Source organism: Vulpes lagopus, chromosome 14 (genome assembly GCF_018345385.1).
Source record: "Vulpes lagopus strain Blue_001 chromosome 14, ASM1834538v1, whole genome shotgun sequence".
Taxonomy (NCBI): Eukaryota; Metazoa; Chordata; class Mammalia; order Carnivora; family Canidae; genus Vulpes; species Vulpes lagopus.
In genome coordinates this window covers 14,228,635-14,255,266 of record NC_054837.1, presented here as the reverse complement: position 1 = coordinate 14,255,266, position 26,632 = coordinate 14,228,635, and the positions used below count along the sequence as shown (strand labels likewise).

At 44.5% G+C, this 26,632-nt stretch overlaps 1 protein-coding gene across 9 annotated transcripts in view; it reads left to right on the top strand.

Moving 5' to 3' along the window:
• EMID1 (EMI domain containing 1) overlaps positions 1-26,632 on the top strand; it is a 51,656-nt gene that overhangs the window by 18,375 nt on the left and 6,649 nt on the right. For 4 of the 9 annotated variants that reach the window (XR_005983809.1, XM_041729343.1, XM_041729344.1 and 1 more), the window contains exons 6-14: positions 1,926-2,046; positions 2,286-2,336; positions 2,417-2,506; positions 3,330-3,476; positions 4,474-4,563; positions 4,708-4,760; positions 5,222-5,284; positions 5,389-5,433; positions 22,187-22,231. Coding sequence is in view for 6 of the 9 variants with exons in the window: in XM_041729343.1 (XP_041585277.1) it covers positions 1,926-2,046; positions 2,286-2,336; positions 2,417-2,506; positions 3,330-3,476; positions 4,474-4,563; positions 4,708-4,760; positions 5,222-5,284; positions 5,389-5,433; positions 22,187-22,231 (705 nt within the window). In the remaining 3 variants the exon portion in view is untranslated. Of the gene's footprint in view, positions 1-1,925; positions 2,047-2,285; positions 2,337-2,416; positions 2,507-3,329; positions 3,477-4,473; positions 4,564-4,707; positions 4,761-5,221; positions 5,285-5,388; positions 5,434-22,186; positions 22,232-24,251; positions 24,353-26,632 lie in introns of all 9 variants that reach the window. The other 5 variants (XM_041729346.1, XM_041729347.1, XM_041729345.1 and 2 more) reach the window with 2 other exon arrangements.

The window sequence follows — 26,632 nt, the reverse complement described above, 5'->3', positions numbered from 1 at the left end:
CAACATTTAAGCATCTTTTCTTCCAGATTTTTTTTTTCCTTTTTTTTTTATCTTCCAGATTTTCTAAGTAACATAGAGACACAAATGCTTCATCTGCATAATCTTTCCTCTGTCACTCTGGGAATTTATCCTAAGGAAAGTAGATATAAAGATGTTTACCAAAATGTTAATAATGAACAGGGAAATTTGTAAACCAGGTGGCTGAAGGGTTGCAAAATTAGTGTGCATGGCTCTGAGGAATACTAGACAGCCGTTCACAACACCTCCATTTTGTAGCATGGAAAGATCCCCTGATGTATCAAAGGGAAAAACCAAGCTTCTGAACAGCATGTGGTAGAACCCTAGTTAGGAGGTATAGGAGCTCCAGGAAGCCCACACTGCTCCTCAGGCCTCCTCCCAGGAGAAGCGGGCATGAGGGGCTTGGTCTCAGATCTAGGGTGTGGTTCTCAGTTCTGGGTCCGCCCCACCCCCTGGTCAGTGGGCATTCTACCCTCCTCCTTTTTATTAAGATTTTATTTATTTATTTATTTATTTATTTATTTATTTATTTATTTATTTTAGAGAGTGCACGTGAGCAGGAGGAGGGGCAGAAGGGGAAGAGAAAGAAAATCCCAAGCAGACTCTGTGCTGAGTACAGAGCTCGATGCAGGTCTCCATCCCAGGACCCTGAGATCACAACTTGAGCTGAAACCAAGCATCGGATGCTTAACCTACTGAGCTATCCAGACACCCCTTCTGGCCCCAATCTCTCTCTCTCTCTCTCTCTTTTTTTTTTTTTTTTAATTTTTATTTATTTATGATAGTCACACAGAGAGAGAGAGAGAGAGGCAGAGACACAGGCAGAGGGAGAAGCAGGCTCCATGCACCGGGAGCCTGATGTGGGATTCTCCGGGATCGCGCCCCGGGCCAAGGCAAGCGCCAAACCACTGCGCCACCCAGGGATCCCTCTCTCTCTCTTTTTTAAGATTTTATTTATTTGAGGGATCCCTGGGTGGCTCAGCAGTTTAGCACCTGCCTTCAGCCCAGGGCATGATCCTGGAGACCCGGGATCGAGTCCCACATCAGGCTCCCTGCTTTTTAAAAGAAAAGATTTTATTTATTTATTTGAGAGAGAGCACAAGCAGGGAGGAGGAGAAGAGGGAGAAGCAGACTCCCTGCTAAGCAGGGAGCCCAATGAGGGACTCGATCCCAAGACTCTGAGATTGTGACTTGAGCTGAAGGCAGATGCTTAACCGACTGAGCCCCCCAGGCGCCCCTGGCTCCTCTTTAATCCTTGGTCAGTGGCTCAGCGGTCACCCTTGACCTTTAAAAGGCTCCCCCACTCTGGGTCCCAAAGTGGTTGAGGCCTCTGGTTCATGTCACACTGTCCCAAACATCCCTCTGAACTTAGTAAAAATCCTTCCAGCCTGTGGTGCTTTAACAGACCAAGAGAAGTTTCAGATTATTGATGCAGGTAATCATACGAAAAACCACGCAGCCCGGCAAACACAGGGACATAGAACTCTACTTGGGTGTCAGCGATGGTGTGTCGAGGTTTTTCTTTTTTTTTAAAAAAAAAGGTTTTATTTATTTATTCATGAGAGACAGAGAGAGAGAGAGGCAAAGACAAAGGCAGAGGAAAAAACAGGCTTCACACAGGGAGCCCGACGCAGGATTCGATCCCAGGTCTCAGGATCCCACCCTGGGCCAAAGACCGTGCTAAACCTCTGAGCCACCAGAGCTGCCCCTGTTGTGGCTTTTCTAAGGATGAATTGTGCAGTTGGAAAGTCACAGTGACTTCTGGGCCTCTGTGAGGCCAGGTCTTCCGTCCAAGCTGTGTTCTGCTGGCTGCATGGGTCTCCTGTGCCCAACATGGGGGCCCCTCTGCTGGCCTGTCCCTGGTGAGACACCACTACCAACCCTGTCTTCTTCCTCTTCTTCCACAGGTGGCGGTGCTCACTGTCACTGAGCAGGCAGTGAGGCCAACCCCAGCCGCCCCTGGGGACCCTGTCCCACTCTGGGGCTCCCCAGCAGCTCAGGGCAGCCCTGGGGATGGAGGCCTCCGAGGTGAGTGGGTCAGTGAGGGGTATGCTCCCATGTGGGGATGAATCAGGGGAGCAGTTCTAGTCCCCACCTTGCTACTGACTCCCAGTTTGACCCCCCTTCCGGGTCTCAATCTCCCCAGTTCTCCGGTGGGCTTGGGGGGACAGGGTCTAGCAGCCCCACTGCCCCTGCCCCACACAGTGGAGCTGGGCATAGGGACTCTGGATGACACTGAGCCCTGCCTAATGCCCCTCTTACTCCAGGGCTACCCGGAGTCAGAGAGAACACGAGGGCCCCGCTGCTCCCTCGAGACGGTAGGTGCTGGCTGGGGTGCTGGGGCCAGAGTTGGGACAAGAGCAAGGCCAAAGCCATCAAGATGAACTTTCTCCCCCAGATCGAGTTGGTGGCCAGGGGCTTCCTGGGCCCACTGGCCCTAAGGGAGAAACTGGCAGCCGAGGCCCAACAGGGATGAGAGGCCCACCAGGTGAGTGCCCGCAGCACTGCCCCAACCCTACTACTGCCCACAGCTACCCAGGTCAGCCCTGTCATTGAACCCTCTCTTGACCAATGGTAGCCTGAGCCCCTTCTACCCACTTGTCTCTTTTTTTTTTTTTTTTTTTTACCCACTTGTCTCTCACCTTGCCATCCCTCCACTTGTGCTTGGGCTGCCTAAAGCCCACTTTTGCATTCACTGGACCCACACTTCCTGGGCACCTACCCTAGCAGGCTCTGAGCTGGGCACTGGGGTGGCATTAGACCAATCCCTGCCTCCTAGGGCTCCCAGCCCAGTGTGTGTGTGTATGGAGAGGGGAGACTAGTCCAAGGAGAAACAGCAGTGCTCCCCACCATGTGGCCAGGGCTCTTCTGAGGGACGATACACGTATGGGAGCTTCAAGGAAGGAGGCATAGACCCAGCCTGATGGGTGGGGAATGGGGAGGGCTTCCTGGTAGGAGTGACATCTTAGCTGAGGCCTAATGGATGATTTGAAGTAGACACCAGGCAGAGCAAGGGGAGGACCGGTAGACAGAACAGCTCATTCAAAAGCCTGGAAGGGAGAGAAGAGAACATTCTGGAAATCAACATTTCCTAAGAATCTACCAAGTGTCCATTGTCCCAAAGCCCCTGCAGAGGGCTATTCATCCTCCTAATAGATGGCCAGGGAGGTCAGAGCCAAGACTGGCCTGGGCCTGTGGCACCTGCAAGCCCTCTTATATCACTGCCCCAGGCTGCCTTGTCCTGCCCCCTTGCAGCCCCCCTGGGCCTCCCTGCCTCCTATAGACCCACCAACTCTCTGGTTCCATTGTAGGTCCTCAAGGTCCCCCAGGAAGCCCTGGCCAGGCTGGAGCTGTGGGCACCCCTGGAGAGAGGGGACCTCCAGGCCCACCAGGGCCTCCTGGCCCCCCTGGGCCCCCAGCCCCTGTTGGGCCACCTCACATCCGGAACCCCCAGTATGGTGAGTCCCTTGGGGCCATGACAGATAATGGTGGGGGTGGGAGACAAGGCTGGCATAATCATTACCCCAGTGCCACTGCCATCTACCGGGTACCTTCTGTTTACCAGGCTTGCCTTTGGTCATGATTGGTGTCACTCAATCCTCCTACAGGTGTCATTGCCTCCTCTGTTCTCAGATAAGGAAAACTGAGGGCCAGAGAGGGACGATCACATAGCCAGGAAATGGGAGACTGCCTTCAAACCCAGGCATCCTCCAGGGTTGGAACAACCGGCATCTGGCCCTCCTGCCAAGCCTTGGAGCTGGCCAGGATCCAGCCCTCAGAGTGCTGGAAAGCTCAAGGCCTGGCAGCAGGAAATGAGCTCTGTGCTCCCTGGCCCTGTGCTCAGAGAGCCGCCTCTGCCAAGCTGGGCTCTGATGTGTATCCTTTGCCTCTTCCCCAGCCTGACCTACCTGTATGCTGCCAGTGGTCAGAGCTTGGAGTGCCAGGTTCAACCCTACCTGTGCCGTATCTTTGGGGTATGGCTGGGCACCATTCATATATTCCCCTATCCCAGTGTTCATTCCATCTTACCATTCCTTCTCCTTCCCCAAGCCTCAGTTTCCCCATCTGTATAGTGGGGAGAGTGACTGTACAGTTCTCCCAGAGTTCCATGACCCCCATGCACAGAAGCCTGTCACAAAGTAGGTGGTCAATAAATGGTAGCTTTTACTATTATTCCCATTTGACATGTGGTAGTACAGGCTCAGCAAGGTAGAGTCTTGCTAGATGTCACTAGCTAGACTATGGTAAGGTTAGAATCCAGTCCTCCCTGCCTCCTGGTCCTACGTGACCAACTCTCTCCACACTCCTCACCCTTCAAGCAATTGTCTGGTAGCCCCAACCACACTGCCGGTTGTCCCACAGAGCAGTCAAAGCTGGCTTGGCAGAGGTGGCAGGTAAAGACTGACTGCCCTACTCCAGCCCAGCCCCGTTCATTCACCATCTTTCCTCCCTCAGGGGACCCATTACTGTCCAACACCTTCACTGAGACCAGCAGCCACTGGCCCCAGGGACCAGTTGGACTACCAGGACCCCCAGGGCCCATGGGTAAGTTGAGTCTAGGTCCAGTTCCAGGGGTGGGGTTGGGAAATGGCAGAGGGACTAGGACTATGGCTATCAGGAAGGAACAGATGGTGGAATTCCTGGCATCGTACTCTGTTTCAGTCCTGAGGACATCCTGTCTTATTCTAGGTCCCCCTGGACTTCCTGGTCCCATGGGCATCCCTGGGAGTCCTGGACACATGGTGAGTAGTTCTCCTATTGCTCCCATCTGTCCATCCATTCATCCACCCACCCACTTATCAGTCCACATATCCACCCATCCATCAATCATTCAACCATTCAAGCATTTATGGAGCACTTAACATGCAAACTACTTTCCATAAATCTTTTTATTCAGTCTGTGTAAGGAGAAACAAGTATTGTTGATACATGTGGCCAAGAAAGGTAGAGGTTCTTGGCCTAAGGCTGCTGTCAGCACATGGCAACTTCCAGATCAGGGTAGGGATTTTCTGACTCCAGGGCCATAACTCTGAACCCTGAGCTATACAAACTGCCTGCTGTGTGCCAGGCACTGGGAGTGTAGTAAAGAACCCAGAGGTCCAGGCCAACTGAGGCTCCCTCCTTGACCCCTCTGTGCACCCCCAAGTCCTTGTCCATCCCATCCCACCTCAGCATAAGGCTGAGACCCTATCTTATTGCTCAGGGACCCCCAGGCCCCACTGGACCCAAAGGAATCTCCGGCCACCCAGGAGAGAAGGGAGAGAGAGTGAGTACTGAGGCAGCCCCTGGTGGAAGATTCTGGGAGGTCTTGGGGTCCCTGGGTCACACCTCCCAGTAGCTGACTTCATACCTCTCCTCCCTCCCAAACAGGGACTGCGTGGGGAGCCTGGCCCCCAAGGCTCCATGGGGCAGCGGGTGAGTGATGCTGCCTATCCTACAGCACTCCCTCCAGGATCCCGCAGGTCCAGACCCTTGCTTTGGTTCCCACTGCATCCAGAGCTCCCAACCCTCCCTCCTGTCCAGAGCATGGTCCATCTTCTCTTTGTCTCTGGGTCCTGTCTACCTCTTAGAATCAGGCCACATGCCTCTTCCTCATTTGAGCTCTGTATCTCTGTATTTGTTTCTCTCTCTTTCCTCTGTGTCTCTGTCTTTCTGACACTCCATATTTCTCTCTTTCACTTTCCATCTTTCCAACTATGATTGTAGATTTGTCTATTTCTCCCTATAGTTTGGTCAATATTTGCTTAGTATATTTTGAAGCTTTGTTATTAGGTACATATATTTTCAGGATTTTAATGTCAACTTTATGAAATGAATATCTTTCTAGTGATGCTGCTTGTTCTGCATTCTACTTTGATACTAAAATAAAGATACCAACTTTCTTATAATTAACATTTGCATGGTAGAGATTTTTCAATCTTTTTGCTTTCAATCCTTTTCTTTTCAATCTTTTGCTTTCAACCCATTTACTTTCAACCTATTTAAAGTATATCTCTGGTAAACAGCATATACTTGGGACTTATTTTTTAAACAGTCTTGACTATTGAGTTCAGTTATATTTAATGATATGTAGAATTATTGATATGGATGCATTTAAGTCAACCATCTTGCTATTTGTGTTCTGTTTACCCCATCTCTTCTTTATTTTTCCCCTTTTTCCTGTCTTCTTTTGGATTGAGTATTATTTACAGTCCCATTTTATCTCTACCAATGACTTTGTGTTATTTCTTCACAGTTGTTCCAAGGATAACAATATACGTCCTTGACTTACCACAATTTGCTTGAATTAGTATTATACCACTTTATATATAAATCGGAATTTTACAATATAATTTGCCCCCTTTTAACCTTGCTCTATCACTGTCATATATTTCACTTCTGCATTTGTTATAATCCCCACAATGTATTGTTGTTATTGCTTTAAACAGCTGACTTCGAAAGAAGTTAAGAAAACAAAGAAAAATAGGCTTTTACATCTACCATATATTTATTGTTTCTAATGATTTTCTGTAGCTCCAGATTCCATCTGGTATCGTTTGTCTCCAGCCTAAAGAATATACTTTAACTCTGCCTGTATGGGCCTGGTGGCAACAAATCCTCCCTGCTTTTATCTAAAACTGTATTTTACCTTAATTTTTTAAAAAGATTTATTTATTTATTTGTGAGGGAGAGAAAGAGAGAGCACATGGGATGAAGGGCAGAGGGGGAGAATCTTCAAGCAGACTCCTCACTGAGTGGTGAGCCTGACATGGGGCTTGGTCTCATGACTCATGAGATCACAACGTAAGCCAAAACCAAGAGTTGGCCGCTTAACCAACTGAGCCACCCAGGAGCCCCTACCTTAATTTTGTAAAGATATTTTCATTTGGATATAAAATGATAGTTTGACAGTTTTCCTCCCTTTTAGCACTTTAAAAATGTTGTTCCATGGTCTTCTGGTTGACATAGTAAATTACAATTTCTCATGAGAAATTGGCTGTGGTTCCTGTTGTTCCCTTGTATATAATGTGTCTTTTTTCTTTGGCTTTTACGATTTTCTCTTTACCCTTGGTCGTCATCGTCGTCTTCTTCTTCTTCTTCCTTCTTTCTTCTTTCTTCTTTCTTCTTCTTCTTCTTTTTAATGTGTTTCTTTTAGCAACAAAGATAGTGACAGAGAACATGAGTGGGAAGGAGAGGGAGAAGCAGGCTCCCTGCTGAGAGGGGAGCTCAGTGCAGGGCTCGATCCCAGGACCATGACCGGAGCAGAAGGCAGATGCTTAACCCACTGAGCCACCCAGGTGCCCCTACCCTTGGTTTTCAACAGGTTGCTCATGATGTAGTTGGGTGTGACTTTGTGCTTATCCTTCTTTCGGTTTGCTAAGATTCCCAGACCTGTAAGGTTGCCGGGACTTTTTTGTTGGTTGTTTTGTTTAATTGATAAAATTATTTTTAGAGCCTTTTGGGGGAGTCACAGCAAAATTAAGCAGAAAGTACAGAGCATTCCCATATATTCCCTGTCCTCACATATGCATATCCTTCCCCACTATCAACATCTTGTGTACAATGGTACATTTGATACAATGGAATCCACACTGCCACATTATCACCCTAAGTCCATAATGTACATTAGGGTTCCCTCTAATGTACATTCTATAGTATTACTAGGTGTATACCATCATGTATCCACCATTGTAGTATCACACAGAAGAGTTTCACTGACCTAAAAATCCTTAGTGCTCTGCCCATTCATCCCTCTCTCCTCACTAAATACATTTAAGCTTCCTCCGAGTCTTTTCATGGTTTGATAGCTCATTTCTCTTTAGCTGTAAATAATATTCCATCATACGTACCACAGTTTGTTTGTCCATCCACCTAGTGAAAGACATCATGTTTGCTTCCAAGTTTTGGCAATTACGAATAAATATCTGTGTGCAGGTTTTGGTGTGGACATAAGTTTTTAGTTCATTTGCATAAATGCCAGTGATTGCAATTGCTGGCTCATTTAGTATGTTTAGTTCAATGAGAAATTTTTGGTAAGAAACACACTTTTTGTGTGGGTATATGTGCATGTGTAGTGAGAACACTTAAGATCTACTCTCTCAGGGACACCTTGGTGGCTCAGTGGATAAGCATCTGCCTTTGGCTCAAGACATGATCCTGGAGTCCCTGGATTGAGTCCCATATCGGGCTCCCTACATGGAACCTGCTTCTCTCTCTGCCTGTGTCTCTGCCTCTCTCTGTGTGTCTCTCATGAATAAATAAATAAAATCTTAAAAAAAAAAAAAAAGATCTACTCTGTTAGCAATTTCAGTTATACAATACAGTATTTTTTTTAAGATTCTATTTATTTATTCATGAGAGACACAGAAAGAGAGAGAGAGAGAGAGAGAGAGAGAGGCAGAGACACAGGCAGAGGGAGAAGCAGACTTTATGCAGGGAGCCTGACATGGGACTCAATCCCAGGTCTCCAGGATCACGCCCTGGGCAGAAGGTGGCCCTAAACCACTGAGCCACCTGGGCTGCACAATACAGTATTGTTAACTGTAGTCACCATACTATATATTAAATCCTCAGAACTTAGTCATGTTATAACTGAAAGTTGATATTCTTTTATCAGCTTTCCCCAAGCCCAAGTCCCTGGCAACCACCATTCTACTGTTTCTCTTTCTCTATATTCAACTTTTTTTTTTTTTTTTTAAAGATTCCACATACATAAGCGATACGATGCAGTATTTGTTTTTCTCTCTCTGGTTTATTTCACTTAGCATAATGCCCTCCAGGGTCATCCATGTTGTCACAAATGGAAAATGTTCCTTCTTTTTTAAAGGATAAATAATGTTCCGTTATATATGTACGTACATACATACATACATACCACATTTCGTTTATCCATTCATCCATTGGCAGTGACTTAGGTTGTTTCCATATCTTGGCTTTTGTGAATAATGCTGCAATGAACATGGGAATCCAGATATTTCTTTGAAATAGTGATTTTGTTTTCTTTGGATAAATACCCAGAAGTAGGATCACTGGATTTTTTTTTTTTTTTTTAAGATTTATTTATGATAGACATAGAGAGAGAGAGGCAGAGACACAGGCAGAGGGAGAAGGAGGCTCCACGCTGGGAGCCTGACGTGGGACCTGATCCCGGGACTCCAGGATCGTGCCCTGGGCCAAAGGCAGGCGCTAAACCGCTGAGCCACCCATGGATCCCAAGGATCACTGGATTGTATGATAATTCTATTTTTAATTTCTTGAGGAACTTCCATTATGTTTTCCATAAGGGCTGTATCAATTTATATTCCCACCAACAGTATATAATGGTTCCCTTTTTTTCATATCCTCACCAACATTTATTATCTCTTGGGGTTTTTTATTTATTTATTTTTTAAGATTTTATTTTATTTTTTTTTAAGATTTTATTTATTTATTCGTAGAGACACACACACACAGAGAGAGAGAGAGAGAGAGAGAGAGAGAGAGAGAGGCAGAGACACAGGCAGAGGAAGAAACAGGCTCCATGGCAGGGAGCCCGACGTGGGACTCGATCCGGGGTCTCCAGGATCACACACCAGGCTTCAGGCGGCGCTAAACCGCTGTGCCACTGGGGCTGCCCTCTTGGGGTTTTTTTAAATAATAGACATCCTAACAGGTGTGAGGTGATATCTAAAGTTATGGCTTTGGGACGCCTGAGTGACTCAGTGGTTGATGTCTGCCTTTGGCTCAGGGTGTGATCCCGCTGTCCTGGGATTGAATCCTGTATAGGGCTCCCTGCAGGGAGCCTACTTCTCCCTCTTCCTATGCCTCTGCCTCTCTCTCTCTCTCTGTCTGTCATGAATGAATAAATAAAATCTTTAAAAAAATAAAGTTATGGTTTTGATTTGCATTTCCCCAATAATTAGTGATCTTGAGCATCTTCTTACATACCTATTGGCCTATCTCTTCTTTGGGAAAATGCCTTTTCAGGTCCTTGCCTATTTTTAATTGGCTTATTGGGTGGTTTTTTTTTTTTTTTTTTTTTAAGATTTTATGTATTTATTCATGAGAGACACAGAGACATAGGCAGAGGAAGAAGCAAGCTCCCTGTGAGGAGCCTGATGTAGGACTCGATTCCAGGACCCCGGGATCATGACCTGAGCCAAAGGTAGGCGATCAACCACTGACCCACCCAGGTGCCCCTGTTGGGTGGTGGTTGTTGTTTTCTCCAGTTGAGTTGTATAAATTCCTTACATGTTTTAGATATCAACTCATTATTAGATAGATGGTTTGCAAATATTTTCTCCCATCCCATAGATTGCCTTTTCTTTTCCTTTTAATTTTGATGGTTTCCTTTGCTGTGCAAAAGCTTCTTATTTTTTGTTTTTATTTTTATTTTTTAAGTAGGCTCCATGCTCAGCATGGAGTCCAATACAGGGCTTGAGCTCACTGTACTGAGATTAAGACCTGAGCTGAGATCAAGGGTTGGATGCTTAACCAACTGAGCCTCTCAGCTTAACCCCTATGCAAAAGCTTTTTAAATTGGTTTTCTTATTGTTAAGTTTTAAGAGTTCTTTCAATATTTTTGAACAATATTCCTCTATCAGGTGTGTCTTTTGCAAATATTTTCTCCCAGTGTGTGGCTTCTCTTCTCATTCTCTTGACATTGTTTTTTGCAAGCGGAAGTTTTAAAAATTTTTTTAAAGATTTTTTATTTATTTATTCATGAGAGACAGAGAGAGAGAGAGGCAGAAACACAGGCAGAGGGAGGAGCAGGCTCTATGCAGAGAGCCTGACGCAGGACTCGATTCTGGGTCTCCAGGATTAGGTGCTGGGCCGAAGGCAGCACTAAACCGCTGAGCCACCCGGGCTGCCCAGAAGTTTTAAATTTTAATGAATTCCAACTTTTCAGTGGTTTATTTTGTGGGTTGTACTTTGGTATTATATTAAAACATCATCATCAAACCCAAGGTAATCTACGTTTTCTCCTACAATATCTTCTAGGAGTTCTGTAGTTTTGCATTTTACACTTAGATCTGTGATCCATTTTGAGTTAGTTTTTGTGGAGGGTATGAGGTCTGGGTCTAGATTCAGTTTTTTGTTTTGCATCGAAGTGTCCAGTTGTTACAGCATCATTTATGAAAAAGATTATCTTTGCCCTGTTGCATTGTCATTGCTCCTTTTTTTTTTAATCTTTTATGTTTTTAAAGATTTTATTTCTTTATTCATGAGAGACACAGAGAGGGAGAGAGAGAGAGAGGCAGAGACACAGGCAGAGGGAGAGGCAGGCTCCATGCAGGGAGCCCAACGTGGGACTCGATCCCAGGTCTTCAGGATCACACCCTGGGCTGAAGGCAGCGCTAAACTGCTGAGCCACCCAGGCTGCCCTGTCATTGCTCCTTTGTCAAAGATCAATTAACTATATTTATATTTCTGGGTTCTCTTTTCTTTCCCACTGATCTATCCTTTTTTTTTTTTAAGATTTTATTTATTTATTCATGAGAGACACAGAGAGAGAAAGAGAAAGGGAGAAATACAGGTAGAGGGAGAAGCAGGCTCCATGCAGGGAGCCTGATGCAGAACTCGATCCCAGGACTCCAGGATCATGCCTTGGGCTGAAGGCAGGTACTAAACCACTGAGCCACCTAGGGATCCCCTGTTATAGATGTTCTTATCAAGTTAAGGAAGTTCCCCTCTAACCCTAGTTTGCTGAGCATTTATCATAAATGGGTGTTGGGTTTAATCAGATGCTTTCTCTGCACCTATTGATATTCTACTATTGAAAGATAAGATTTTTCTTCTTTAGTCTGTTGATGTGACAAATTACATTAATTGATTTTTTTTAAGATTTTATTTATATATTCATGAGAGACACAGAGAGAGGCAGAGATATAGGCAGAAGGAGAAGCAGGCTCCCCACAGGGAACCTAATGAGGGACTCTATCCCAGGATCCTGAGATCATGAACTGAGCCAAAGGCAGATGCCCAACCGCTGAGCCACCCAGGCACCCCTGATTGATTCAATTTCTTTTCATAGACATAGGCCTATTCATATTGTCTATTTCTTTTGTTTGGTCTTTTATTTGAGATTTTAAGGTATTATTTACTTATTTGACAGAGAGAGAAAGAGAGCACAAGCAGGGGAAGCAGGAGAGGGAGAAGCAGGCTCCCTGCTGAGCAGGGAGCCAGATGTGGGGCTCCATCCCAGGACCCTGGGATCATGACCTGAATCAAAGGCACACCTTTAATGGACTAAGCTACCTAGGTTCCCCTGGATTGTCTGTTTCTTCTTGTTTTGGCAGATTGTGTTTTTCAAAGAATTGGTCTGTTTCATCTACATTACCAAATCTGTGGGCACAAAGTTGTTTATAGTATTTCTTTATTATGCTTTTAATGTCCAGGGGATCTGTAGTGATGTCCCCCCTTTTCATTTCTGATTTTAGTCATTTGTATCTTCTCTTTTTTCTCTTTCAATTATCTTGGTAGGGCACCGGGTGACTCAGTGGTTGAGCGTCTGCCTTTGGCTCATTCATGATCCCAGAGTCCTGGATCAAGTACCCCATCAGGCTCCCTGTGAGGAGCCTGCTTTTCCCTCTGCCTGTGTCTCTGCCCCAGCCGCCCCCCGCCCTCTGTCTCTCATGAACAAATAAATAAAATCTTTTTAAAAAATTATCTTAGGGGATTATCAGTTTTGTTGATATTTTCAAAGAATTAGCTTTTGGTTTTGTTGATTTTCCCTATTGATTTCCTATTTTCAATTTCATTGATTTATGTGCTAATTTTTATTATTTCTTTTATTTTGCTAACTTATTTTTAATTTACTCTCCTTTTTTCTACTTTTCTAAGGGTAAAACTTAGATTACTGATTTTAGATCTTTCTTCTTTTCTAATATATGCATTCAATTTTTTTTTAATTTTTTTTAATATTTTTTTTTATTTATTTATCATAGTCACAGAGAGAGAGAGAGAGAGGCAGAGACACAGGCAGAGGGAGAAGCAGGCTCCATGCACCGGGAGCCTGATGTGGGATTCGATCCTGGGTCTCCAGGATCGCACCCTGGGCCAAAGGCAGGCGCCAAACCGCTGCGCCACCCAGGGTTCCCTAATATATGCATTCAATACAATAAATTTCAGGGCAGCCTGGGTGGCTCAGCAGTTTACCACCACTCTCCGCCCAGGGCCTGATCCTGGAGACCCGGGATCAAGTCCCATGGCAGGCTCCATGCAGGGAGCCTGCTTCTCCCTCTGCCTGTCTCTGCCTCTCCCTTTGTGTCTCACATGAATAAATAAATAAAATCTAAAAAAAAAAAAAAAAAAAAAAAACAGTAAATTTCCATCTAAGCATTACTTTTGACACATCCTACAAATTTTGATAAGTTGCAATTTTATTTTTATGTAGTTCAAAATATTTTTAAATGTCTCTGGAGATTTCTTACTTGATCTTGTTTAGAAGTCTGTTGTTTAATTCCCAAGTATTTGGGGAGTTTCCAGTTATCTTTCTGTTACTAATTTCTGGCTTAAATCCATTGTGGTCTAAGAACATGCATGCTATGATTTTTGTTCTTTGAAATTCATTAAGATATATTTTATGGCCCAGAATGTTCCATGTGAGCTTGAGAAGAATGTGTAATCTGTTGTTGGATGAAGTAGTCTATAGATGTCAGTTGTATCCAGTTGATTGATGGTATTGTTGATTTCAACTATTTTCTTTCTGATTTTCTGCCTGTCTGGATCTGTCCATTTCTGACAGATGTTAGAGTTTCCAACTGTAATAATGGATTCATATGTTTCTCCTTGCAGTTCTATCACTTTGGACCTTGTATATTTCAATGCTCTGTTGTTAGGCATATACATGTTAAGGATCATTGTGCCTTCATGGGGTATTGATCCCTTTATCATTATGTATTGCCCCTCTTTACCCATGATTACTTTCTCTGAAGTCTGCACTGTTTGAAATTAATATAGCAACTCCTGTTTTCATTAGTGCTAGCATGATATATCTTTTTCCATCCCTTGGCTTTATATGCATCTTTATATTTAGATTGGGCTTCTTCTGGACGACATATAGTTGGATCTTGTTTTTTTTTAATCCACTCTGACAATCCTAGACTTTTTTTAAAATAAGATTTTTATTTATTTATGAGAGACACAGAGAGAAAGGCAGAGACATAGGCAGAAGGAGAAGCAGGCTCCTTGTAGGGAGCCCGATGTGGCACTCGATCCCCAGACCCCGGGATCACTCCCTGAGCTGAATGCAGATGCCTAACCACTGAGCCCCAGGCATCCCAACAATCCTGGACTTTTATTTATTTTTTTTAAATTTTTTTAAATTTATTTATGATAGTCACAGAGAGAGAGAGAGAGGCAGAGACATAGGCAGAGGGAGAAGCAGGCTCCATGCACCAGGAGCCTGACGTGGGATTCGATCCTGGGTCTCCAGGATCGCGCCCTGGGCCAAAGGCAGGTGCTAAACTGCTGTGCCACCCAGGGATCCCCAATCCTGGACTTTTAATTGGTGTATTTAACCCCTTGGCATTTAGGGGCACCTGGCAGGCTCAATCAGTGAAGCGTGCAACTCTTGTCTCAGGTTTGTGAATTTGAGCCCCACATTGGCTGTAGAACTTACTTAAAAATAGAATCTTGGGACACCTGGGTGGCTCAGCAGTTAAAGTGCCTGCCTTCAGCCCAGGGCGTGATTCTGGAGTCCCGGGATCGAGTCCCATGTTGGGCTCCCTGAATGGAGCCTGCTTCTCCCTCTACCTGTGTCTCTGCCTCTCTCTCTCTCTCTGTTCTCTCATGAATAAATAAATAAAATCTTTTAAAAAATAAATAAATACAATAAAATAAAATCTTTCGGGGATCCCTGGGTGGCTCGGCAGTTTGGCGCCTGCCTTTGCCCAGGGTGCGATTCTGGAGTCCTGGGATCGAGTCTCACGTTGGGCTCCCGACGTGGAGCCTGCTTCTCCCTCCTCCTGTGTCTCTGCCTCTCTCTCTCTCTCTCTCTCTCTCTCTCTCTCTCTCAATGTCTATCATAAATAAACAAATAAATCTTTTAAATAAATAAATAAATAAAATCTTTAGGGACACCTCGGTGGTTGAGCGTCTGCCTTTGGCTCAGGTCATGATCCCAGACTCCTGAGATCAAGTCCTACATCAGGCTCCCTGCAGGATACCTCCTTTTCCCTCTGCTTATGTCTCTGCCTCTCTCTGTGTGTCCCTTATGAAAAAATAAATAAAATATTTAAGAAAAAAACAAAAATAAAATCTTAAAAAAAATTAAAACTAAACAAACCATTAACATTTAAGTGATTATCAGATTTTTTTTTACTGTCTTCTATTTGTTGCTCTTATTCTTCATTCCTATTTTTGTCTTCTATAATTTTTCTGCCTTTTGTAGTTTTAATTCATCATATCATATAATTCCACTTTCTCTCCTTTCTTGGTACTTCAGTTGCACTTCCTTTTTTACTTTTTGTAGTGGTTTCCCCAAAGTCTGCAATATACATTTACAAGTAACCCAACTCTACTTGCAAATAACACTATACTGCTTCATGGTTAGTGCAAATACCTTATAATAAAATATTCTCAATTATTCCCTCCTCTTCCTTATATCATTGAGGTAATTCATTTCACTCATATATAATTAAATGTAAATATATCTGTATATACACATGTACACATACACACATGCATATGATAGGCATACATAATCAAATACATGATTGGTATAATTTTTTTAAAGATTTTGTTTATTAGAGAGAGAGCACATATGAGTGAGAAAGAGTGAGAGAACAGGGGCAGGAGCAGAGGGAGAGGTAGAAGCAGACTCCTTGCTGAGCAGAGAGCCTGATATGGGCTCAATCCCAGGACCCCCGGATCATGGCCTGAGCCAAAGGCAGATGCTTAACTGATTGAGCTACCCAGGCAACTCTATTGTTGGTTATTATTTTGAACAAAGTGTTTTCTATTAGCTCAGTTAAGTATAAGAGAAATAAAAGTTTGTATTTTACCTTCATTTATTACTTTTCTGATACTCTTCCTTTCTTTATGTAGATCCCAAGTTTCTGACTTATCACTTCCTTCTCTTTGAAGAATTCCTTTTAATATTTCTTGCAAGGCAGATTTGTTTTTGTTTTTGTTTTATTTTGTTTTTTGGTTTGTTTTTTTTTGTTTTTTGTTTTTTTGTTTTTTTTGGCATTTATCCTGCTTGGTGTTCTCTGAACTTCCTGGATCTGTGGCTTGGTATCTGACAATTTGGGAAAATCCTGTCATTATTGCTTCAAATATTGCTTCTGTTCCTTTCTTTTTCTTCTCTTTCTGGTCTTCTTGTTACATTTGTTACACTTCTCTTAATTGTCCCATCATTCCTGGATGTTCTGTTTTGCTTTTTTCAGTCTTTTTTCTCATTGCTTTTCAGTTTTGAAAATTTCTTTTTTTTTTCTTAAGATTTTATTTATTTATTCATGAGAGACACAGAGAGAGAGAGAGAGAGAGAGAGAGAGGCAGAGAGAGAAGCAGGCTCCATGCAGGAAGCCCAACGTGGGACTCAATTGCGGAACTCCGGGATCTCGGCCCTGAGCTGAAGGCAGACGCCCAACCACTGAGCCACCCAGGCGTCCCATAGTTTTGAAATTTTCTTATTGTCATATTCTCAAGTTCAGAGATTCTTTCCTCTACCACATCCAGTGAGCACTTCAAAGGCATTCTTCATTTCTGTTTCAAGATTTTGATCTCTAGCATTTTTTCAAAAGTATATGCAGAAAAATTTTAACCTGAAAAATCTAAATAATAATATTAAATCATCTATTCGTGTGCCCAACACCAAGCTTAAGAAATAGAACCTAATCAGTACATTGGAAGTCCCCCATATGCCCCTCCCCTGTCACTTTTTCCTTGAAAGTTACCTTGAAGGGAATATGAAATCTTGGCCAGGAAACTGAAGGACTTGGGACTGCAGTAGTGTTTTCATTATTTTTTCCTACTCTGGGTAGAACTTTAGGAAGGGAACAATCTGGAAGATAAGTGGCTGAAATTCTGTTGAATTTGTGTTTCTGGACCATGGCTCCTGTTACTAGAAAGAAGGGCCTTTGCTAGAATTGAAGTATTTCTTAGGAGGCCTGGGAAGAATATGATAACTCTTAGCTTGGGTCATCTTCAACCAAAATCTAGCATTTCTTTTTTGATTCTTAGAATCTCCATCTCTCTGCTCACATTATCCATCTGTTCTTGCATGTTGTCAGTTTTTCCATTAAAGCCTTTAGCATATTACTCGTTTTTTTCTCTTTTTTTTAATTCCTGGTCTGATAATTCCAACATCCATGCTATATCTGACTCAGGTTCTAATATTTGCTCAGTCTCTTAAAACTGTGTTTTTTAATATAATTTCAATTTAATTAACATATACTATATTATTAGTTTCAGAGGTAAAATTTAGTGATTCAGTTGCATTCAACATGCTGTGCTCATTCTATCAAGTGCCCTCCTTAATGCCCATCACCCAGTTATCCCATTCCCCCATCCCCTTCCCCTCCAGCAACCCTGTTTCCTAGAGTCTCTAATGGTTTATCTCCCTCTCTGTTTTCATTTTATTTATTTTATTTTATTTTGTTTTGTTTTATTTTATTTTTCCTCCCCCCCCCCACCTTTTTTTAAATATTTTATTTATTTATTCATGAGAGACGCAAAGAGAAAGAGAGGCAGAGACACAGGCAGAGGGAGAAGCAGGCTCCATGCAGGGAGTTGGACATGGGACTCAATCCCCTGTCTCCAGGGTCACTCCCTGGGCTGAAGACAGCGCTAAACCGCTGAGCCACCGGGGCTGCCCTGTTCATCTGTTTTGTTTCTTAAACTCCACATATGATTCAAAATGGATTAAAGACCTAAATGTGAGACAGATATCCATCAAAATCCTAGAAGTGAGCACAGGTAGCAATCTCTGTGACCACAGCCACAGCAACTTCTGCTAGATACATCTTCAAAAGTAAGGAAAACAAAAGCAAAAATGAACTATTGGGGCTTCATCAAGACAAAAACTTTTGTGCAGAGGCGCTTGGGTGGCTCAGTTGGTTAAGCGTCTGCCTTCTGCTCAGGTCATGATCCCAGGGTCCTGGGATGGAGCCCCGCATCAGGCTCCCTGCTCAATGGAGAGCCTGCTTCTCCCTGCGCTCTCCCTCCCTGCCCCCCTCCCAACTTGTGCTCATTCTCTCTCGCTTGCTCTCTCAAATAAATAAATAAATAAATAAATAAATAAATAAATAAATAAATAATCTTGAAATGCCGTTTATTATTTTTTTTTTAATTTTTATTTATTTATGATAGTCACAGAGAGATAGAGAGAGAGGCAGAGACACAGGCAGAGGGAGAAGCAGGCTCCACGCACCGGGAGCCCGACGTGGGATTCGATCCTGGGTCTCCAGGATCGCGCCCTGGGCCAAAGGCAGGCGCCAAACCGCTGCGCCACCCAGGGATCCCCCGTTTATTATTTTTTTTTAGATTTTATTTATTTATTCATGATAGAGAGGTAGAGGGAGAGGCAGGCTCCATGCCGGGAGCAGATGCGGGACTCGATCCCGGAACTCTAGGATTGCGCCCTTGGCCAAAGGCAGGCGCCAAACCGCTGAGCCACCCAGACATCCCCTGAAATGCCGTTTTAAAAAAAAGCTTTTGCACAGCAAAAGAAACAGTCAACAAAACTAAAAGGCAACCTGACAATCCCTTGTAATATTTTGTTGGAAGGTAAACATGGGTGAAAGGATCAACAGTACAGAGACTTCAGTAAGGTAGTGGTCAGATGTGCAGGTGGAGGAAGCATTCTGGAGGCCGATAGTCCCGTCTCAGTCTTTCGGGAAGCCTATGCCCCTGGTCTGCGAACTTGACCAGTGCATCTTAATTTTGTTTTGTTTTGTTTTTTTCCCATTAGGTGGGACAAGATGGCTAGAGGGGGCTGATGGGGCTATTTCTCTTCCCCCAGGTCAGTTAGGCTGTGATAAGACCCCAGCAGGTTAGGCTCTCCTAAAATAGTTTGTCCTGAGGGCAGGCCTTGCTGAGAACGGAATGCTGTTGGGTGTGTTTCAAGATGGTTCCTTTCCCCCTCCTCCTGCTGAAAGCATGAGATTTTTCTACAGCATTCGCTGTGAGGACCTAACGACTAAGGAGCTACCGAGTGAAATTCACATGCATGTGCTGATTCACATGCATGTGTTGATTCCCCAACAACTGGGTCCCCCCAGAATGTTTAACTCTCAGAGTTGGCCACACCGAGTCACCAGCAATTTGTCAGTTACATCTAGGTTTTCCTGCATTGGCACTGGTTCCCAGGGAGGCTTCTGCTGAGGAAATTGTAATCCACCCCCTCTCCCTGCAATTTGGGGGGCAGTGGTTTGTCCTGTGACCTCCCTGCTTGGATAGCTCTAAGAAGAGTTGTTGATTTTCTAGTTTGTTCAGCATTTTACTTGTTCTTAGGACAGAATGGCAACTCCTGAGCTCCTTATGTGCCATACCAAAACAAGAAGTCTGTTTTGTTTTGTTTTTAAATCAAATTTGGAGACAAAATTTATTAAGATTTCCTCAACATGTTTTCTATTCCTGCACTCTCTTCTCTCCTTCTGGGACCTCAGTTATACTTAATACTCTCCCATTAATACTCTTAATCCCTGGGTGGCGCAGCGGTTTGGCGCCTGCCTTTGGCCCAGGGCGCGATCCTGGAGACCCGGGATCGAATCCCACATCAGGCTCCCGGTGCATGGAGCCTGCTTCTCCCTCCGCCTGTGTCTCTGCCTCTCTCTCTCTCTCTGTGACTATCATAAATAAATTTAAAAAAATTAAAAAAAAAATAACTATTATTAAAAAAAAAATACTCTCCCATGAATCATTGAGGCTCTGTTAAATTTTTTTTTTAATTTTTAATTTTTTTAGGTTATTTCTACCCCCCATTTTGGGTTTTAACTCATGACCCCAAAATCACGAGACGTGCACTCCTCCAACTGAGCCAGCCAAGCGCCCCAGGCTCTGCTAATTAAAAAAAAAAAAAATTTTTTTTTCTCTTTGTGCTTCATTTTGAGTTGTTGCATTGACTTGTCTTCAAGTTAACTGATTCTTTTTTCTATTATGGCCAGTCTTCTGTTAATCCCAGCTAACGAATTTTTTATTTTAAATATTATCCTTTTCATTTCCAGGATTTCCATCTGATGCTTTTTTAGTTTTCACAGATCTCCTGAAAGTCCCCATCTCATCACCCATTATATCAGTTCCACTACATTCTTTAACACACTTATCACAGATATTTTTTTTAAGCTTTTATTTATTTATTTATTTATTTTTTTTTTTTTTAATTTTTATTCATGATAGTCACAGAGAGAGAGAGAGAGAGAGAGAGAGAGGCAGAGACACAGGCAGAGGGAGAAGCAGGCTCCATGCACCGGGAGCCCGACGTGGGATTCGATCCCGGGTCTCCAGGATCGCGCCCTGGGCCAAAGGCAAGCGCCAAACCGCTGCGCCACCCAGGGATCCCTAAGCTTTTATTTAAATTCCAGTTAGTTAGCAGACAGTGTATTATTAGTTTCTGGTGTGTACAATAGAGTGATTCAACACTTCCATACATCACCTCTAGCTCATCATAACAAGTGTGCTCCTTAATCCCTGTCAGCAATTTCACCCATTCCCCCACACACACCTACCTCCCTTCTGGCAACCATCAGTTTGTTCTCTATGGTTTAGAGCCTGTTTCTTAGTTTGCCTCTGTTTTTCTTTCTCTCTCTCTGTCTTCCTTTTACTCATTTGTTTTGTTTCTTAAATTCCACATAAGAGTGAAATCATATGATATTTTTCTTTGACTTATTTCACTTAGCATTATAGTCTCTAGCTCTGTCTATATCATTGCAAATGGCAAAATTTCATTCATTTTTATAGCTGGATAATATTTCACTATATATGTATGTGTGTAGTGCTCGCTTCGGCAGCACATATACTAAAAGAATATGTATGTGTGTATGTACATATGTACATATACATATGTAATATTTCACTACATATGTATATGTATATACACACAAATATGATATATATATAATGTATGTATAACCATATCTTCTTCACCATTCATTAATCAATAGACATTTAGGCTGTTTCCATAATTTGACTATTTAGATAATGCTACTACAAATATCAGGATGCAGGTAACCCTTTGAATTAGTATTTTTGTATCCTTACTGACTAAATATTTAGTAGTGCAATTGCTGGATCATAGAGTAGTTTTTTAACTTTCTGAGGAACCTTCATACTGTTTTCCATAGTGGCTACACCAGTTTGCATTCCCACCAACAGTGCATTAGGGTTCTCCTTTCTCTGTATCCCTGCCAACACCTGTTTTTCTTGTGTAGCCATTCTGACAGGTATGAGGTGATATTGTAGTTTTGATTTGCATTTCCTTGATGATAAATATCACAGATATTTTAAGCTTTGTGTCTTGCTCATTCCAACATCTAAGTTGGCTCTGGATCTATTTCTACTGACTTATTTTTCTTTTGATCATGAATCACATTTTCCTATTTCTTCACATATCTAGTAATTTTTATTCCATTCTGGACAATGTAGAAAATAAAGTAAAGAGAATCTGGATTCTATTATCTTCCTCTGAAGAATGTTGATTTTCTTCAACATTTGGTCTAGAGTGTGGGCTGGACTTCAGCTTTGCGACTTTAGTTCATGGACCATCCAAGGATTAGAGAGTATTTATGTAGATTTCTCTCCCCTGCTGTGGCTCCCTGCTTTCCAGGATTTCCGTTCAATTTCCTCCTCCTTTGGCAGTCTTCGCTCCAACCTGTAATTCTTCAGCCCAAAAAGACTAAAGCTGCCTGCTTGAGCTATTTGCCAGGCTGAGGGAGCTGGAATGTGCCCTCAGGGGAAAAGGTGTGTGTGTGTGTGTGTGTGTGTGTGTGTGTCTGTGTGTCTGTGTGTCTGTGTGTCTGTGTGTATGTGTAACTCCCTTCTTTCAAAGGTCAAAGAGCCTCCAGTTTCTGGCTTCTTTTTATTATGTTCCATTGCCTTCAAATTATGGTTTTTTGCATTTAACCTAGTGTTAGTCCAATACTGGCCACGCTCTATTTCTCTGTCTTTTAGCTTCTCCCTATCTCTCCTTCCCTCTTTCCGCTCTCTTCGCCTCCCCCTCTTTCTTCCTTCCCTCTCTCATTGCTTCTACCTCTGTCTCTCCTTGCAGGGAGAACCTGGCCCCAAAGGAGACCCTGGGGAGAAGAGCCAATGGGTAAGCTCCAGCTGAGCACAGACCTCCCACTGCCCCCTCCTGCCCTGGGCACTCAGGAGATCATTTGGAGGGGAGGGGGCACCTCATTCAAATCCCCCCTGCAACCTGGTCTTCTGGGAAGGAGTCTTGACAGATCTCAGCTCTAGACCCCTCCTCATTCTGTCCTTCCCAACCAGGCAGGGCCAGCCTTATCAGCAGACCCCAGCTCTCTGTCTATGTCTTCGTCCCTGTCTCCCCCTTCCCTCTGTGGCCTTTCCAAGCCCGGGTGACCCTGCCTGTTCCTACTGGATGGTTTTTGGGCTGACCCAGTCCAGACTGCATCCTCTGCCTCCATAGCCCCTTCCCAGCTAGGGCTTTGGCTTCTACTGTGTCTGCAGAAGAAAGGCAAGCATGAAAACAATATCCACATAAGACAGTAGGACAGGGGGGCCTTGAGAAAGCTGTGAAGCGTAGGAAGGGAGGCATAGCAACAGTGAGGTACACTAGGTAAACGGGACAGGGGATCAAGAGACCACTGTACACATAGGAAACCCATGGATCATGGGAAGGGAGACTTAGAAACCATTATGTATACATCATACATGGTAAATGAGGTCAGGGGACCTAGACTCCACTATTCTCAAAATAGTGAGGTCCCAGACACCATCACATACATAGGAGAGCCGTGGAGAGTGGGAGGAGAAGCCTAGAAATGATCATATACATGGGAGAAGCATGGAAAATGAGCTGAAGGGTTAGCAACCACTATAAACATAGGAAGTCCATAAATATTGAGAAGAAAGGCCTAGAAACTGTCACATGCACAGGAGACATAGCATATATGAGAAAGGGGACATAGAAACCACATGTGGGATCCTAGAAACCTTTACAATCATTGGAGAGAGTTGCAGTGAATCAGTTCCCAGGCCTAGAAATCTGCCCACCCAAGTGATGCATGGGAGGAGGACCAAAAATCCCAGAATGCAGGGACCTGGGAACTATTAGGACACAAACATTTGGAAAATGGGTAGGGTGGGGGCAGACACCCCTACAGGAAAGAAAACTGAAAAGCTATTCAGGAGGCTGGTATCATGCCTCCCTTTCTCCCAACCCCTCCTTGGTGCAGTCTGGTTGGGGTACCCTACTTCCCAGCAGGCACTAGTTAATGACATGGGATACACCTAAGCACCTGCCTTGCCCTCTCTGCTCCTGATTGCGGGGTCAGTGATGGATACAGCCGTGGGAGCCCCTCACCCTGCACGAGTCCTCCTTCCCCCGCCCCCCATGTCTTCCCATGACTTCTGAGGCCCTGCTACCTCTCTGACAAGCCTCTCCCAGCCCCTCACTGTCACTCTACTCCCCACACACCTCTTCACCCCCAGTGGCTCCAGCCCTTCACCCCCAGTGGCTCCAGAGCCTCTTAAGCACACTGCCAGTATGGGCATGAGCTGGGCTGGGGGTCAGGTAGACCTGTGTGAACCCAGCCCATGGCTCCTCTAGACCCCTTCACTGGCCACTCCCACTCCAGGAACATGTTTTCTACCCAGCCCAGGAGAGTTAGGAGAGGTGAAATGAGGCTGAATTAGACTATGCAGCTCCATCCCTGCATGGGGATTCCAGGAAGAGAATGGATGCCTGAACTGTCCCAACCCAGACCTCTAACTCAGGACCACCTGTGGGAGGGGCTGCCCCAGAGGTAGCAGGGCCCTTGCCCATCCTCCTGCCTCCTGCCCCATTGCCCACCTGTACTTCTGCCCCTGCTTGCCACCTGCCTGAGGGGTTCTGCTGGGCTGGGGTAAGCATGAGGCTTTGGGGACTGGGGAACCAACTCTGTTGAGGTAGGTGGGAATGATGTCAAGTGTGGGGAAGGACCCTGAGGGGGCTACTCTCCTACTAACCCCCAGGTAGACCTGAACCACTGGCCAGACTGGCTCAGCAGTGACACCCAGTGGTCATGAGCATGAACTGCAGGCACTGCCCCAGAGTGACTGAGCTGAGCCGGCCCATCTAGACCAAAGCTCGTACCCCCTTATTCGGACAGGAAAAACTGAGGTCCAGCTCCCGCAGAGCAAATTGTTGGCAGAGCGGAACTGAAGCCCGGGATTTTCAGCTCTCAGGACCAGGGAAACCAGCCCCTCCTCGGTGGGTGCCGGGTCCCAGGCTGGGCACTGTAGACATAGATGTGATTTGGACAGTCCCTACCCTCAAGGTGGGTCACAGTGGGATGGGGGGATCAGACCAGTAACCAGTGGCCACAGGAGAGAGGGAGCTCAGCTGTGATGGCAGAGGATTTAGCATCCTCCTGGAGAAGATGAGGCCTGAGGCCTAAAAGGTGCATTAACCAGACAGAGGAGAGAGAACATCATGTTCGAAGGCCTTAGGGCCGGAGTGAGCCTGGTGTATTCAAGGAGCTGCAAATACTTGGCCTGGTACAGTGTGACAGTCAAGGGGTGAGACGGAGGCCAAACAGGCTTTCAGGACTTAAGAGGCCACATTGAGGAATTTGAACTTTGTTCTGTGGACAGTGGGGAGTCATTGAAGTATTAACAGCAGGGAAGGGACGCAGGGTTTTGTTTGCAAACAGCTCCTCTGACTACGCGTGGAGAAAAGACAGAAGGGAGCAACACGGGAGAAGCAGAGAGACAGCAGGAGGGAGTCTGTTGTGGTCATCCAGGCAAGAGACCAGGGGGCTGGAACTGGAAGGGAGAACAGTGAGGATGGATGGATGTCAATGGATTAAGAGATACTTGGTGCTAGTTTGGCTGTAACAGAGAGTGAGAAGTTAAGGCAACCTTTACAGTAGAGAGCCAAGAGAAGTTGCCTTACTGGGTTTTGTCCAAGGAAAGTGGGAGCTGTCTGTGTTAAAGCTGAGTGGGGGTGTCCAGCAGGCCCTGGACACTCAGTCCAGGCCAAGAGGGGATGGGGGGTGGTTATCAGCACAAACAACAGGCCACTCATCTTAGAAGGGATCCAAATAGCAGGATTTTGTTTTTCATTTTTTCCTCCAATTTCCTTTTTTTTTTTTAAACAATTTTTATTTATTTATGATAGTCACACACAGAGAGAGAGAGAGAGGCAGAGACACAGGCAGAGGGAGAAGCAGACTCCATGCACCGGGAACCCAACGTGGGATTCGATCCCGGGTCTCCAGGATCGCGCCCTGGGCCAAAGGCAGGCGCTAAACCGCTGCGCCACCCAGGGATCCCCTTTTTGTTTGTTTTTAATAAAGATTTTATTTTTAAGCAATCCCTACACCCAATATGGGTCTCAAACTTACAACCCTGAGATCAAGAGGCACATGCTCTACAGAATAAGCCAGCCAGGCACCTCTCTTCCAATTTTCATTTGGGAGATGTTCAAATATGCAGAAAACTCAGTATAATGAATATCATTCTGCCTTCCTGTAGACTGACCAACTATTAGTATTTTGCTACTTGCTCTTTCTCTTTATTTATATTTATAGACTTTTTAAAAATCTATTTGAAAGTAAGCTGCAAACCCCATCCACATTTCCCCTAACACATCAGTGTGTATCTCAAAAGAACATGGACATTCTCCCAAAAACCCCCAATACAACCCATCACATCTAAGAAAGCAGACATTAATTCAATGAAATGATGACATCAAGTTCTGTATCACTTAACTTATATACAAATTTTACCAGTCATCTCCAAAATGCCTTTCTTAGCTGTTTTTTTTTTTTTTAATCTAAGATCTAATCAAGATTCACACATTGCATTTGGTTGTTCCATCTCTGGTGTCTTGTAATCTATTTTTTTTCTTTTTTTTTTTAAGATTTTATTTATTTATTCATAGAAACACAGAGAGAGAATGAGAGGCAGAGACACAGGCAGAGGGAGAAGCAGGCTCCATGCAGAGAGCCTGACGTGGGACTTGATCCAGGATATCCAGGATCATGCCCTGGGCTGCAGGCGGCGCTAAACCGCTGTGCCACCAGGGCTGCCCTGGTGTCTTGTAATCTAGAACAATCCCTGTCCTTTGTTTTTTTTAAGATTCCATCTATTTATTCACAAGAGACACACAGAGAGAGGCAGAGACATAGGCAGAGAGAGAAGCAGGCTCCCTGTGGGGAGCCTGCTGCAGGACTCAATCCCAGGACCCTGGGATCACGACTTGAGCTGAAGGCAAATGCTCAACCACTGAGCCACCTAGGCATCCCTCCCTGTCCTTTCCTACTTTCTCTTGACTTTGTCTTTTTGTGAATATTCCACCATCTAGATTTGTCTGATCGTTTCCTCGTGATGAGATGCAGTTAAATGCTCTCGGCAGGAGCAGTAGTGGAGGTAGTGCCCTCTTATTACATCTTACCAGAAGGTTTGTGATGTCAGCTTGTCCCACTGCCCATGCCGGGAGGCTTAACATAATTTTTGAAGGTCATCCATTTTTAGATCCTGCTCCTGT